General features: G+C 47.4%; 1 protein-coding gene across 1 annotated transcript in view; it reads left to right on the forward strand.

Moving 5' to 3' along the window:
• Positions 1-15,970, forward strand: part of LOC311148203 (filamin-A-like) — a gene marked incomplete at its 5' end in the record, with an annotated part of 101,041 nt that overhangs the window by 62,554 nt on the left and 22,517 nt on the right. Inside the window, 12 exon segments of the mRNA XM_084185083.1 lie at positions 1,414-1,493; positions 1,891-1,960; positions 1,963-2,057; positions 2,826-2,900; positions 4,818-4,917; positions 5,128-5,268; positions 11,124-11,252; positions 11,444-11,617; positions 12,021-12,182; positions 12,343-12,546; positions 13,077-13,229; positions 13,370-13,492. Coding sequence (XP_084041209.1) covers positions 1,414-1,493; positions 1,891-1,960; positions 1,963-2,057; positions 2,826-2,900; positions 4,818-4,917; positions 5,128-5,268; positions 11,124-11,252; positions 11,444-11,617; positions 12,021-12,182; positions 12,343-12,546; positions 13,077-13,229; positions 13,370-13,492 — 1,506 coding nt within the window.

Here is a 15,970-nt window from a genome sequence, read left to right on the forward strand (position 1 = left end):
CCTCATCCCTCCATCCCTCCATCCCTCCATCCCTCCATCCCTCCATCCCTCCATCTCTCCATCCCTCCATCCCTCCCTCCTCCCTCCATCCCTCCATCCTCTCCATCCCTCCATCCCTCCATCCCTCCACCCTCCATCCTCCATCCCTCCATCTCCTCCACCCTCCATCCTCCATCTCTCCATCCCTCCATCTCCTCCACCTCTCCATCCCTCCTCCCTCCATCCCTCCACCCTCCACCCTCTCTCCATCCTCCACCTCTCCATCCCTCCATCCCTCCACCATCTCTCCCATCCCTCCATCCCTCCACCTCTCCATCCCTCCATCTCTCTCCAGCACTCCATTCCCTCCACCCTCTCCATCCCTCCATCTCTCCATCCCTCCCTCTCCATCCCTCCATCCCTCCACCTCTCCACCTCTCCATCCCTCCACCTCTCCATCCCTCCATCCCTCCATCCCTCCATCTCTCCATCCCTCCATCCCTCCATCTCTCCATCCCTCCACCTCTCCACCTCTCCATCCCTCCATCCCTCCATCCCTCCATCCCTCCACCCCTCCATCCCTCCATCCCTCCCTCCCTCCATCCCTCCATCCCTCCATCCTCCATCCCTCCATCTCTCATCCCTCCATCTCTCCATCCCTCCATCTCTCCATCCCTCCATCCCTCCATCCCTCCACCTCTCCATCCCTCCACCTCTCCATCCATCCATCCCTCCACCTCTCCATCCCTCCATCTCTCCATCCCTCCATCCCTCCATCTCTCCATCCCTCCATCCCTCCATCCCTCCACCTCTCCATCCCTCCATCCCTCCATCCCTCCACCTCTCCATCCCTCCATCTCTCCATCCCTCCACCTCTCCATCCCTCCATCCCTCCACCTCTCCATCCCTCCATCTCTCCATCCCTCCATCCCTCCACCTCTCCATCCCTCCATCTCTCCATCCCTCCATCCCTCCATCCCTCCATCCCTCCATCTCTCCATCCCTCCATCCCTCCCTCCATCCCTCCATCTCTCCATCCCTCCATCCCTCCCTCCATCCCTCCATCTCTCCATCCCTCCACCTCTCCATCCCTCCATCCCTCCACCTCTCCATCCCTCATCCCTCCATCCCTCCACCTCTCCATCCCTCCATCCCTCCATCTCTCCATCCCTCCATCCCTCCACCTCTCCATCCCTCCATCCCTCCATCCCTCTATCCCTCCATCCCTCCATCCCTCCATCCCTCCACCCCTCCATTCCTCCATCCCTCCATCCCTCCACCTCTCCATCCCTCCATCCCTCCATCCCTCCACCTCTCCATCCCTCCATCCCTCCACCTCTCCACCTCTCCATCCCTCCATCCCTCCACCTCTCCATCCCTCCATCCCTCCACCTCTCCATCCCTCCATCCCTCCATCCCCTCCATCTCTCTCAGGAGCTGGTGTGGGTCCGACCATCCAGAGTGGTGAGCAGACCGTCATCACTGTGGATGCAAAGGCTGCTGGGAAAGGAAAGGTGAAGATGGACAGATGTTGGCATCATAAAATGATTATATTTATTATATTTGTTTGGGTTAGGTTTAGGGTTAGGTTAGGGTTAGAGTTAGGTTTAGAGTTAGGTTTAGAGTTAGGTTTAGGGTTAGGGTTAGGGTTACGTACTCTTTTATGGTATACAAATTGTCTAACTGTAACACTCTGTCTCTCTCTCTGCCCCCCTGCCTCCCTTTCTCCCTCTCCCCTCTCTCTCTCTCTCTCTGTCTCTCCCCCTCCCTCCCCCTCCCTCACCCTCCCCCCTCCCCCCCCCCCCCACTCTCTCTCTCTCTCTCTCTCTCTCTCTCTCTCTCTCTCTCTCTCTCTCCTCTCTCTCTCTCTGTGCCCCCCCCCCCTCCCCCATCCCCCCCTCCCCTCTCTAGGTGACGTCCAGTGTGTGTACCCCAGAAGGGGTGGAGTTAGATGTAGATGTGGTGGAGAATGAGGATGGAACCTTGATATCTTCTACTCCGCCCCCCAGCCTGGAGATTACTGCATCTGTGTTCGCTTTGGAGGGGAACTCATCCCCAACAGCCCCTTCCAGGTCACGGTGCGTAGAGCGAGACAGACACACACACACACACACACACACACAGACACACAGACAGAGCTTTGGAGGGGAACTCATCCCCAACAGCCCCTTCCAGGTCACGGTGCGTAGAGCGAGACAGAGACACACACACAGACAGACACAGACAGACATGGACACGGAGACAAACACACACACACACACACACACACACACACACATACGGACACGATCAGTCACACACACAGTCACATACAGATACACACAGTCACACAGATGTACATCAGACCTGGGTTCAAATACATGTGTATTTGAATATATGGTATTTGAAATACTTGTTTCTGTGTATTTGAAAATATAAGTACTTTTATTTGACTATTTTAATGGTTATTTGTAAAAACCAAATAGATGTTCAAATACTTATTTCAAATACTATTTAGAAATACCCGGGTTAAATACCTGGGTTAAATACCTGGGTTAAATACCCGGGTTAAATACCCGGGTTAAATAACCGGGTGAAGTACCTGGGTTAAATACCCGGGTTAAATACCCGGGTTAAATACCCGGGTTAAATGCATTTTTCTAATTCTTTCCAACTGTATTTCCAAATACATTTAAATGTTGAACTATTTGTCTTTTCAAATTCAATATATCTGATTACTTACTTTGAATGAATGTGAAAGTAATTGAGATATTTGCAATAGTATTTGAACACAGATCTTACAACCTGTGATCTTTACAGGTGTGTGAGTCTTTGATTGGTTAATGAGACCTCTTGCCCCCCCCCAGGCATTGGAAGGAGCCCCCTCAGATCAGCTCCTCCAACAGGAACAACTACCACAGGACTACAGTCAACAGCCCTGGGTACTGGTCTCTCCTCTCCTCTCCTCTCCTCTCCTCTCCTCTCCTCTCCTCTCCTCTCCTCTCCTCTCCTCTCCTCTCCTCTCCTCTCCTCTCCTCTCCTCTCCTCTCCTCTCTTCTTGTCTCTCTCCACACAGGAGGATCAGTGGCCATTTTGTGAATCTTGAATGTAAATCCACATTTCACAAAATGGCCGCCGTTTGTCTATACATAGTCTGTCTGCCTGCTGCTTATGTTATCACCCCTCCTCACCCAACACCATACCTCACCCCTCCTCACCCAACACCATACTCACCCCTCCTCACCCAACACCATACCTCACCCCTCCTCACCCAACACCATACCTTACCCCTCCTCACCCAACACCATACTCACCCCTCCTCACCCAACACCATACTCACCCCTCCTCACCCAACACCATACCTCACCCCTCCTCACCCAACACCATACCTCACCCCTCCTCACCCAACACCATACCTCACTACTCCTCACCCAACACCATACCTCACCCCTCCTCACCCAACACCATACCTCACCCCTCCTCACCCAACACCATACCTCACCCCTCCTCACCCAACACCATACCTCACCCCTCCTCACCCAACACCATACCTCACCCCTCCTCACCCAACACCATACCTCACTCCTCCTCACCCAACACCATACCTCACCCCTCCTCACCCAACACCATACTCACCCCTCCTCACCCAACACCATACCTCACCCCTCCTCACCCAACACCATACCTTACCCCTCCTCACCCAACACCATACTCACCCCTCCTCACCCAACACCATACTCACCCCTCCTCACCCAACACCATACCTCACCCCTCCTCACCCAACACCATACCTCACCCCTCCTCACCCAACACCATACCTCACTACTCCTCACCCAACACCATACCTCACCCCTCCTCACCCAACACCATACCTCACCCCTCCTCACCCAACACCATACCTCACCCCTCCTCACCCAACACCATACCTCACCCCTCCTCACCCAACACCATACCTCACCCCTCCTCACCCAACACCATACCTCACTCCTCCTCACCCAACACCATACCTCACTCCTCCTCACCCAACACCATACCTCACCCCTCCTCACCCAACACCATACCTCACCCCTCCTCACGCAACACCATACCTCACCCCTCCTCACCCAACACCATACCTCACTACTCCTCACCCAACACCATACCTCACCCCTCCTCACCCAACACCATACCTCACCCCTCCTCACCCAACACCATACCTCACCCCTCCTCACCCAACACCATACTCACCACTCCTCACCCAACACCATACTCACCCCTCCTCACCCAACACCATACCTCACCCCTCCTCACCCAACACCATACCTCACCCCTCCTCACCCAACACCATACCTCACCTCTCCTCACCAACACCATACCTCACCCCTCCTCACCCAACACCATACCTCACCCCTCCTCACCCAACACCATACCTCACCCCTCCTCACCCAACACCATACCTCACCCCTCCTCACCCAACACCATACCTCACTCCTCCTCACCCAACACCATACCTCACTCCTCCTCACCCAACACCATACCTCACCCCTCCTCACCCAACACCATACATCACCCCTCCTCACCCAACACCATACCTCACCCCTCCTCACCCAACACCATACCTCACCCTTCCTCACCCAACACCATACCTCACCCCTCCTCACCCAACACCATACCTTACTACTCCTCACCCAACACCATACCTCACCACTCCTCACCCAACCCCATACCTCAGTCCCTCACCCCTCCTCCCCATACCTCCCCCTTTCTCCCCCGAACCCTATACCTCAGTCCCTCCTCACCCCTCCTCCCCCTCCAAACCCTACCCAACCCTCCTTCCTCCCCCCTCAGACTCTCGTTGACCTCTGCCCTCTGTCTCCAAGGCAACAGACCGGCCAATGGGAATGAACGGTTTGGACGTTGCGGGACTCAGGCCGTTTGACCTGGTCATCCCCTTCACCATCCAGAATGGAGAGATCACAGGTACACACACACACACACAGAAAGAAAGAAAGAAAGAAAGAAAGAAAGAAAGAAAGAAAGAAAGAAAGAAAGAAAGAAAGAAAGAAAGAAAGAAAGAAAGAAAGAAAGAAAGAAAGAACAGAAGCCGAGATGAGACCGGATGAAGCTGAGTCGTCAGATTTTTTATTAAAAAACAAGGCCTGCCTGTCTAACCATTATCTCGTCCCCCAGGTAACGTGCGCATGCCGTCAGGTAAGACTGCCAAGCCGGACATCACAGACAATAAAGATGGGACAGTAACAGTTAAATATGCTCCAACTGAGGCCGGCCTGCACGAGATGGACATCAAATACGACGGGATACACATCCCTGGTACGAACAACACACACTATACACACTAACATTAACTGTACACACATATACACACACAAAATACCTGTGGGTAAGCCAGTTCACTCTGATAAACAGTCGCATAAATCTCTTTATTTAGAAAGCTAAACGTACAAATGAGTTGTTGGTTGTTGAGTCAAATGTGTTCCTAACATGTATTGACTCAGGGGGGTGAATACTTATCAAATCAAAGTACAGTGGGGGAAAAAAGTATTTAGTCAGCCACCAATTGTGCAAGTTCTCCCACTTAAAAAGATGAGAGAGGCCTGTAATTTTCATCATAGGTACACGTCAACTATGACAGACAAAATGAGAAGAAAAAAAATCCAGAAAATCACATTGTAGGATTTTTTATGAATTTATTTGCAAATTATGGTGGAAAATAAGTATTTGGTCAATAACAAAAGTTTCTCAATACTTTGTTATATACCCTTTGTTGGCAATGACACAGGTCAAACGTTTTCTGTAAGTCTTCACAAGGTTTTCACACACTGTTGCTGGTATTTTGGCCCATTCCTCCATGCAGATCTCCTCTAGAGCAGTGATGTTTTGGGGCTGTCGCTGGGCAACACAGACTTTCAACTCCCTCCAAAGATTTTCTATGGGGTTGAGATCTGGAGACTGGCTAGGCCACTCCAGGACCTTGAAATGCTTCTTACGAAGCCACTCCTTCGTTGCCCGGGCGGTGTTTTTGGGATCATTGTCATGCTGAAAGACCCAGCCACGTTTCATCTTCAATGCCCTTGCTGATGGAAGGAGGTTTTCACTCAAAATCTCACGATACAGGGCCCCATTCATTCTTTCCTTTACACGGATCAGTCGTCCTGGTCCCTTTGCAGAAAAACAGCCCCAAAGCATGATGTTTCCACCCACATGCTTCACAGTAGGTATGGTGTTCTTTGGATGCGACTCAGCATTCTTTGTCCTCCAAACACGACGAGTTGAGTTTTTACCAAAAAGTTATATTTTGGTTTCATCTGACCATATGACATTCTCCCAATCCTCTTCTGGATCATCCAAATGCACTCTAGCAAACTTCAGACGGGCCTGGACATGTACTGGCTTAAGCAGGGGGACACGTCTGCCACTGCAGGATTTGAGTCCCTGGCGGCGTAGTGTGTTACTGATGGTAGGCTTTGTTACTTTGGTCCCAGCTCTCTGCAGGTCATTCACTAGGTCCCCCCGTGTGGTTCTGGGATTTTTGCTCACCGTTCTTGTGATCATTTTGACACCACGGGGTGAGATCTTGCGTGGAGCCCCAGATCGAGGGAGATTATCAGTGGTCTTGTATGTCTTCCATTTCCTAATAATTGCTCCCACAGTTGATTTCTTCAAACCAAGGTGCTTACCTATTGCAGATTCAGTCTTCCCAGCCTGGTGCAGGTCTACAATTTTGTTTCTGGTGTCCTTTGACAGCTCTTTGGTCTTGGCCATAGTGGAGTTTGGAGTGTGACTCTTTGAGGTTGTGGACAGGTGTCTTTTATACTGATAACAAGTTCAAACAGGTGCCATTAATACAGGTAACGAGTGGAGGACAGAGGAGCCTCTTAAAGAAGAAGTTACAGGTCTGTGAGAGCCAGAAATCTTGATTGTTTGTAGGTGACCAAATACTTATTTTCCACCATAATTTGCAAATAAATGCATTAAAAATTCTACAATGTGATTTTCTGGATTTTTTTTTCTCAATTTGTCTGTCATAGTTGATGTGTACCTATGATGAAAATTACAGGCCTCTCTCATCTTTTTAAGTGGGAGAACTTGCACAATTGGTGGCTGACTAAATACTTTTTTCCCCACTGTATATTAGTGTTTTATTTTTCATTAATCTTCCACTTTGACATTACAGAGAATTTTGTGTAGATCTTTGACAATAAATGACAATTACATCTGTTTTCATCCCACTTTGTATCACAATAAAATGTGAAGAAATCCAAGGGGGGTGAATACTTCTGATACTAACTGTATACACTCTCAAGTGGTAAGTCACTCGACTTCTTGGCGCTGACGGAAACATGGATTACCACAGAAAACACTGCTACTCCTACTGCTCTTTCCTCGTCTGACCATGTGTTCTCACATACCCCGAGAGCATCTGGTCAGCGGGGCGGTGGCACAGGAATCCTCATCTCTCCCAAGGGGACATTCTCTATTTTTCCCCTGACCCATCTGTCTATCTCCTCATTTGAATTCCATGCTGTCACAGTCACTAGCTCATTCAAGCTTAACATCCTTGTCATTTATCGCCCTCCAGGTTCCCTTGGAGAGTTCATCAATGAGCTTGACGCCTTGATAAGTTCCTTTCCTGAGGATGGCTCACCCCTCACAGTTCTGGGTGGCTTTAACCTCCCTACGTCTGCCTTTGACTCATTTCTCTCTGCCTCCTTCTTTCCACTCCTTTCCTCTTTTGACCTCACCCTCTCACTGTCTCCCCCTACTCACAAGGCAGGCAATACGCTTGACCTCATCTTTACTAGATGCTGTTCTTCTACTAATCTCACTGCAACTCCCCTCCATGTTTCCGACCACTACTTTGTATCCTTTTCTCTCTCGCTCTCCTCCAACACTACTCACTCTGCCCCTACTCAGATGGTAATGTGCCGTCGCAACCTTCGCTCTCTCTCTCCCACTACTCTCTCCTCTTCCATCCTATCATCTCTTCCCTCTGCTAAATCCTTCTCCCTCCGATCTCCTGATTCTGCCTTCTCAACCCTCCTCTCCTCCCTTTCTGCATCCTTTGACTCTCTATGTCCCCTATCCTCCCGGCCAGCTCGGTCCTCCCCTCCTGCTCCGTCGCTTGACGATTCATTGCGAGCTCACAGAACAGGGCTCCGGGCAGCCGAGCGGAAATGGAGGAAAACTAGACTCCCTGCGGACCTGTCATCTTTCCACTCCCTCCTCTCTTGATTCTCTTCCTCTGTTTCCGCTGCTAAAGCCACTTTCTACCACTCTAAATTTCAAGCCTCTGCCTCTAACCCTAGGAAGCTCTTTACCACCTTCTCCTCCCTGCTGAATCCTCCTCCTCCTCCCCCTCCCTCCTCCCTCTCTGTGGATGACATCCGATCCTCGTTTATTAAGTCAAATGACACCGCTGGTCCTGCTCACACTGCCTTCCTTATGCTTTGACTTCTTTCTCCCCTCTCTCTCCAGATGAAATCTTGCGACTTGTGACGGCTGGCCGCCCAACAACCTGCCCGCTTGACCCTATCCCCTCCTCTCTTCTCCAGACCATTTCCGGAGACCTTCTCCCTTACCTCACCTCGCTCATCAACTCATTCTTGTCCGCTGGCCATGTCCCTTCCGTCTTCAAGAGGGCGAGAGTTGCACCACTCCTCAAAAAACCTACACTCGATCCCTCCGATGTCAACAACTACAGACCAGTATCCCTTCTTTCTTTTCTCTCCAAAACTCTTGAGCGTGCCGTCTATAGCCAACTCTCCTGCTATATCTCTCAGAATGACCTTCTTGATCCAAACCAGTCAGGTTTCAAGACTGGTCATTCAATTGAGACTGCTCTTCTCTGTTTCACGGAGGCTCTCCGCACTGCTAAAGCTAACTCTCTCTCCTCTGCTCTCATCCTTCTAGACCTATCTGCTGCCTTTCATACTGTGAACCATCAGATCCTCCTCTCCACCCTCTCCGAGTTGGGCATCTACCTGACAGGTCGCTCCTACCAGGTGGCGTGGCGTGAATCTGTCTCTGCACCACGTGCTCTCACCACTGGTGTCCCCCAGGGCTCAGTTCTAGGACCTATCCTATTCTCTCTATACACCAAGTCACTTGGCTCTGTCATATCCTCACATGGTCTCTCCTATCATTGCTACGCAGACGACACACAATTCATTTTCTCTTTTCCCCCTTCTGATAACCAGGTGGCGAATCGCATCTCTGCATGTCTGGCAGACATATCAGTGTGGATGACGGATCACCACCTCAAGCTGAACCTCGGCAAGAGTGAGCTGCTCTTCCTCCCGGGGAAGGACTTCCCGCTCCATGATCTCGCCATCACGGTTGACAACTCCATTGTGTCCTCCTCCCAGAGTGCAAATAACCTTGGCGTGACCCTGGACAACACCCTGTCGTTCTCCGCTAACATCAAAGCGGTGACCCGATCCTGTAGGTTCATGCACTACAACATTCGCAGAGTACGACCCTACCTTACACAGGAAGCGGCACAAGTCCTAATCCAGGCACTTGTCATCTCCCATCTGGATTACTGCAACTCGCTGTTGGCTGGGCTCCCTGCCTGTACCATTAAACCCCTACAACTCATCCAGAACGCTGCAGCCCGTCTGGTGGTCAACCTTCCCAAGTTCTCTCACGTCACCCCGCTCCTCCGCACACTCCACTGGCTTCCAGTTAAAGCTCGCATCTGCTACAAGATCATGGTGCTTGCCTACGGAGCTGTGAGGGGAAAGGCACCTCCTTACCTTCAGGCTCTGATCAGTCCCTACACCCAAATGAGGGCATTGCGTTCTTCCACCTCTGGCCTGCTGGTCCCCCTACCTCTGCGGAAGCACAGTTCCCGCTCAGCCCAGTCAAAACTGTTCGCTGCTCTGGCACCCCAATGGTGGAACAAGCTCCCTCACGACGCCAGGACAGCGGAGTCACTGACCACCTTCCGGAGACACTTGAAACCCCACCTCTTCAAGGAATACCTGGGATAGGATAAAAGTAATCCTTCTACCCCCCCTACCCCTACCCCACCCCCACAAAAATAAAAATATATACATTTTTTTTATATAAAAAAACATATATATATATATAAAACAAATGTAAATTATATACTCTAAAAATTACAAATTTAAAAAATTTTAAAATATAAAAAAATAAATTATAAAGTGGTTGTCCCACTGGCTATCATAAGGTGAATGCACCAATTTGTAAGTCGCTCTGGATAAGAGCGTCTGCTAAATGACGTAAATGTATAATTAACTCAACAATACCAATTACACCACTCTCTCAATCATACCACTTTAGAGTCTATATTTTTGGAAAATATAAAGTTATTTCAGAATATTTAGGACTCTTAGCTGGCCAAGAACCTCTCCTGTGATAGCTAACAGTATTGGTAGTATTGGTGACATCTGGCAGTGCTGATTCTCTCTCTCCATCCCTCCCTCTCTCTCCTCTCCCCTCTCTCTCCTCTCCCCTCTCTCTCCATCCCTCCATCCCTCTCTCTCCTCTCTCCTCTCTCTCCCCTCTCTCTCCTCTCCCCTCTATCTCCATCCCTCCCTCTCTCTCCTCTCCCCTCTCTCTCCTCTCCCCTCTCTCTCCATCCCTCCATCCCTCTCTCTCCTCTCTCTCTCTCTCCTCTCCCCTCTCTCTCCTCTCCCCTCTCTCTCCATCCCTCCATCCCTCTCTCTTCTCTCCCCTCTCTCTCCTCTCCCCTCTCTCTCCATCCCTACATCCCTCTCTCTTCTCTCCCCTCTCTCTCCTCTCCCCTCTCTCTCCTCACCCCTCTCTCTCCTCTCCCCTCTCTCCCCTCTCTCTCCTCTCCCCTCTCTCTCCATCCCTCCCTCTCTCTCCTCTCCCCTCTCTCTCCTCTCCTCTCCCCTCTCTCTCCATCCATCCCTCTCTCTCCTCTCCCCTCTCTCTCCTCTCCCCTCTCTCTCCTCTCCCATCCCTCTCCTCTCTCTCTCCTCTCCCCTCTCTCTCCTCTCCCATCTCTCTCCCATCCCTCTCCTCTCCCCTCTCTCTCCCCTCTCTCTCCTCTCCCCTCTCTCTCCCTCTCTCCTCTCCCCTCTCTCTCCCTCTCTCCTCTCCCCTCTCTCCTCTCCCCTCTCTCACCTCTCTCCTCTCCCCTCTCTCCTCTCCCCTCTCTCTCTTCTCTCCAACAGGTAGTCCCCTCCAGTTCTATGTGGACTATGTGAACAGTGGGAACGTCAGTGCTTACGGACCGGGCCTGATCCACGGGACCGTCAACAAACCTGCCGTCTTCACCGTCAACACCAAGGACGCAGGAGAAGGTAGGACACACACACACACACAAGCACACGCACACATGGGAAACCAGCCAATCAACACACACGTAACACACAATTAGTAGTAGTTAAATTATAAATCAATCATGAGCACAATTAATATGAGCTGTGTTGGTTCACAAACAGAGTTGATGTGTATAATTTAGATCTTGTCTCTCCCGTGTGTGTAGGTTTAGGTGGTCTGTCTCTGGCCATCGAGGGTCCGTCTAAAGCCGACATCAGCTGTGTGGATAACCAGGATGGAACCTGTTCCGTATCCTACCTGCCTGTTTTACCTGGAGACTACAGCATCCTGGTCAAATACAATGACAAACACATCCCCGGCAGCCCCTTCTCAGCCCGCATCACAGGTAACACACACATACACACCAAGCTCTGCAACACACACACACTCCCAGCAGCCCCTTCTCAGCCCGTATCACAGGTAACACACACATACACACCACGCACTGCAACATACACACACTCCCAGCAGCCCCTTCTCAGCCCGCATCACGGGTAACACTCTCTTAAAGGTTTATGTGAAAAATTGGGACATGAGAATATGTGGATGTAATGGAGTGTACCGACGTGTCCGTTGCGGAGCATCTTGAGATGGTTCCTCCCGGCCTGAGGGCGTGGTCAGAGAAGCGGTCAGCTGATTTAGGTCCAGCTCGCCGATGTCCAATGTGATGTCAGTGGCCGACCACCCCCCCCCCCCCCCCCGCCTTGTCTATCTCTAGGTGACGGCTCTTCTGCTGACATGTCTCCTAGGTGATGACTCTATGAGGATGTCCCTTCTGAAGGTGGGCTCGGCCGCTGACATCCCATTGGACATCGGAGAGCTGGACCTGAGTCAGCTGACGGCCTCTCTGACCACGCCCTCCGGCCGGGAGGAACCCTGCCATCTCAAGATGCTCCGCAACGGACACGTCGGTCAGTGGTGTATGTTCCTCTGTTAAACAGAAACAGACTATCAACTGTCATTTGTCTGATTTAAAATGCCTCAGCCATAAGAGTACAACAATACAAACAGAATCTACAGTCTACAGACAGATGGTCAGAAGCTCCACTGCCTCTACCTTTCCTGCTCCAGGTATCTCATTTGTTCCCAAGGAGATTGGGGAGCACCTGGTGAACATCAAGAAGAACAGATGCCATATTCCCAGCAGCCCCATCGCCATGATGATCAGCCAATCAGAGATTGGCGACGCCAGCCGGGTGCGTGTGACTGGCCAGGGCCTCAGCGAGGCCAAAACCTTCGAACCCGCTGAGTTCATCATCGACACACGCGAAGCAGGTCAGTGAGGGTGTTTGAACCCGCTGAGTTCGTCGACACACGCGAAGCAGATTAGTGATGGTGTGCCTTCACTGACCTGCAATTTTTTACATTTTAACAATTTTGATGACCGTTGCTACTTTAATTATTGAATACTTTAATTATTGAATACTTTAATTATTGAATACTTTAATTATCGAATACTTTAATTGCCTTTTGTTTCATGTTTTATGTATTCATATGATTGTTTTACTGTAAATACTGTCTGTATTGGCTAATGCAATCAACTTTGGGATTAATCAAGTTTCTGTCTGATTTGAGTCTGTTATTTTATGTTATTTGATCTGATCTTGTGTTGGGATCATGACTTTCACTTTAGATGAAGTTTGATGTGATTTGCTCTAGTCTGAGTCTGTCTATCGAGGGCCCCAGTAAGCTGGACATTAACGCTGTGTATCTGTGTGTGTGTAGGTTACAGGGGTTTGAGTCTGTCTATCGAGGGCCCCAGTAAGCTGGACATTAACACTGTGTATCTGTGTGTGTGTGTGTAGGTTACGGGGGTCTGAGTCTGTCCATCGAGGGCCCCAGTAAGCTGGACATTAACTCTGAGGACCAGGAGGATGGCACCTGTAAGGTCAGCTACTGCCCTACTGAACCAGGAAACTACATCATCAACATCAAGTTCGCCGACCAGCACGTACCAGGTAATATATAATAATATAGTATATAATAATGTAGTGTGTCGATTCTTTTGCATAATATTATAAATTGTGTATCTGACCAATTCAATAATTGTGTGTGTGTGTGTGTGTGTGTGTGTGTGTGTGTGTGTGTGTGTGTGTAGGGAGTGCGTTCACGGTGAAGGTGACAGGAGAAGGCAGAATGAAGGAGAGCGTCACCAGGAGGATAGGAGCAGCATCCGTCACTAACGTGGGCAGCCAGTGTGACCTCAGCCTCAAGATACCAGGTACAGGGATTACAATTTACTGGAAAAAAGTTTTGTTGATATTAGATCATTCTCCGTATCATGCTTAATTACGGCAACAGAAAATACATTTTGCAACAGATTTTGGAGAACGAACAAAGTGCACCTTCTGGACCCTAAATGTATTAAATACAGAAACCATTCCAAATGTAGACATAGAGGACAGAGAAAAGCCGATTGGGGATGCCTTTACGGCGGACATTAGGAGAAGGATCATCTCATACTCTGCAAAAGTTAAATCTGATTTAGAAATTTCAATTAAAGAAAAATAAATCACTGTCTTAGAAAAAGCCCATAAAAAATCTTTACAAGGTAAAGAAGAAAAATACAATGTCTGAACTTCAGCAGGAATACGATCTTTTACTTTTGAAGAGAGACAACAACTACAGGTTAAACTAACAACTACAGGTTAAACTAACAACTACAGGTTAAACTAACAACTACAGGTTAAACTAAAAACTACAGGTTAAACTAAAATAAAGCTTAAATGATAAAAGCTTATAAGCAATAGAATGGCAATAGAGACTTGATACATATCAATCCAACAGGGTTTATTAACAATACAATAGAGACTTGATACATATCAATCCAACAGGGTTTATTAACAATACAATAGAGACTTGATACATATCAATCCAACAGGGTTTATTAACAATACAATAGAGACTTGATACATATCAATCCAACAGGGTTTATTAACAATACAATAGAGACTTGATACATATCAATCCAACAGGGTTTATTAACAATACAATAGAGACTTGATACATATCAATCCAACAGGGTTTATTAACAATACAATAGAGACTTGATACATATCAATCCAACAGGGTTTATTAACAATACAATAGAGACTTGATACATATCAATCCAACAGGGTTTATTAACAATACAATAGAGACTTGATACATATCAATCCAACAGGGTTTATTAACAATACAATAGAGACTTGATACATATCAATCCAACAGGGTTTATTAACAATACAATAGAGACTTGATACATATCAATCCAACAGGGTTTATTAACAATACAATAGAGACTTGATACATATCAATCCAACAGGGTTTATTAACAATACAATAGAGACTTGATACATATCAATCCAACAGGGTTTATTAACAATACAATAGAGACTTGATACATATCAATCCAACAGGGTTTATTAACAATACAATAGAGACTTGATACATATCAATCCAACAGGGTTTATTAACAATACAATAGATACTTGATACATATCAATCCAACAGGGTTTATTAACAATACAATAGAGACTTGATACATATCAATCCAACAGGGTTTATTAACAATACAATAGAGACTTGATACATATCAATCCAACAGGGTTTATTAACAATACAATAGAGACTTGATACATAACAATCCAACAGGGTTTATTAACAATACAATAGAGACTTGATACATATCAATCCAACAGGGTTTATTAACAATACAATAGAGACTTGATACATATCAATCCAACAGGGTTTATTAACAATACAATAGAGACTTGATACATATCAATCCAACAGGGTTTATTAACAATACAATAGAGACTTGATACATATCAATCCAACAGGGTTTATTAACAATACAATAGAGACTTGATACATATCAATCCAACAGGGTTTATTAACAATACAATAGAGACTTGATACATATCAATCCAACAGGGTTTATTAACAATACAATAGAGACTTGATACATATCAATCCAACAGGGTTTATTAACAATACAATAGAGACTTGATACATATCAATCCAACAGGGTTTATTAACAATACAATAGAGACTTGATACATATCAATCCAACAGGGTTTATTAACAATACAATAGAGACTTGATACATATCAATCCAACAGGGTTTATTAACAATACAATAGAGACATGATACATATCAATCCAACAGGGTTTATTAACAATACACTTACAAATACATACAAGAACATGTTTCAGTTTATTACAATACGCATAAAAAAACAAGATATAGATTCATCAATAATGGCTGTTGATGGCGAAAAGGCTTTCAACCGTCTTGAATGACCTTTTCTGTTCAAAACTTTGGAAACTTTCAACTTTCCAGCCGAAATTAGAAATGTAATAAAAAAAAACATATACAGAAAAAATATACAGACATAATTCATTATCTAATGAAATTGCTTTAGAAAGGGGAACAAGACAGGGATGTCCCATCTCCCCCCTCCTGTTTGCACTGGCAATTGAATCACTTGCAGAAATAATTAACAGGTCTCAGTATTGGTAAACATTTGCAGATGATCTCCTGACATACCTGACCAATATTGAAAACTCAATGCCCCTTTTGCTAAAAATATTTTCAGAATATTCAAAAATCTCAGGTTATAAAATGTACGTGGAAAAACACGAAGTAATGGCAATAGGAAAAATAACTAGAATAACTCATGAATCCTTTAAGTGGACTACAACAAATATTACATAC

The sequence above is a fragment of the Coregonus lavaretus genome, assembly GCF_964263955.1.
Source record: "Coregonus lavaretus genome assembly, chromosome: 20".
In the NCBI taxonomy this organism is placed as follows: Eukaryota; Metazoa; Chordata; class Actinopteri; order Salmoniformes; family Salmonidae; genus Coregonus; species Coregonus lavaretus.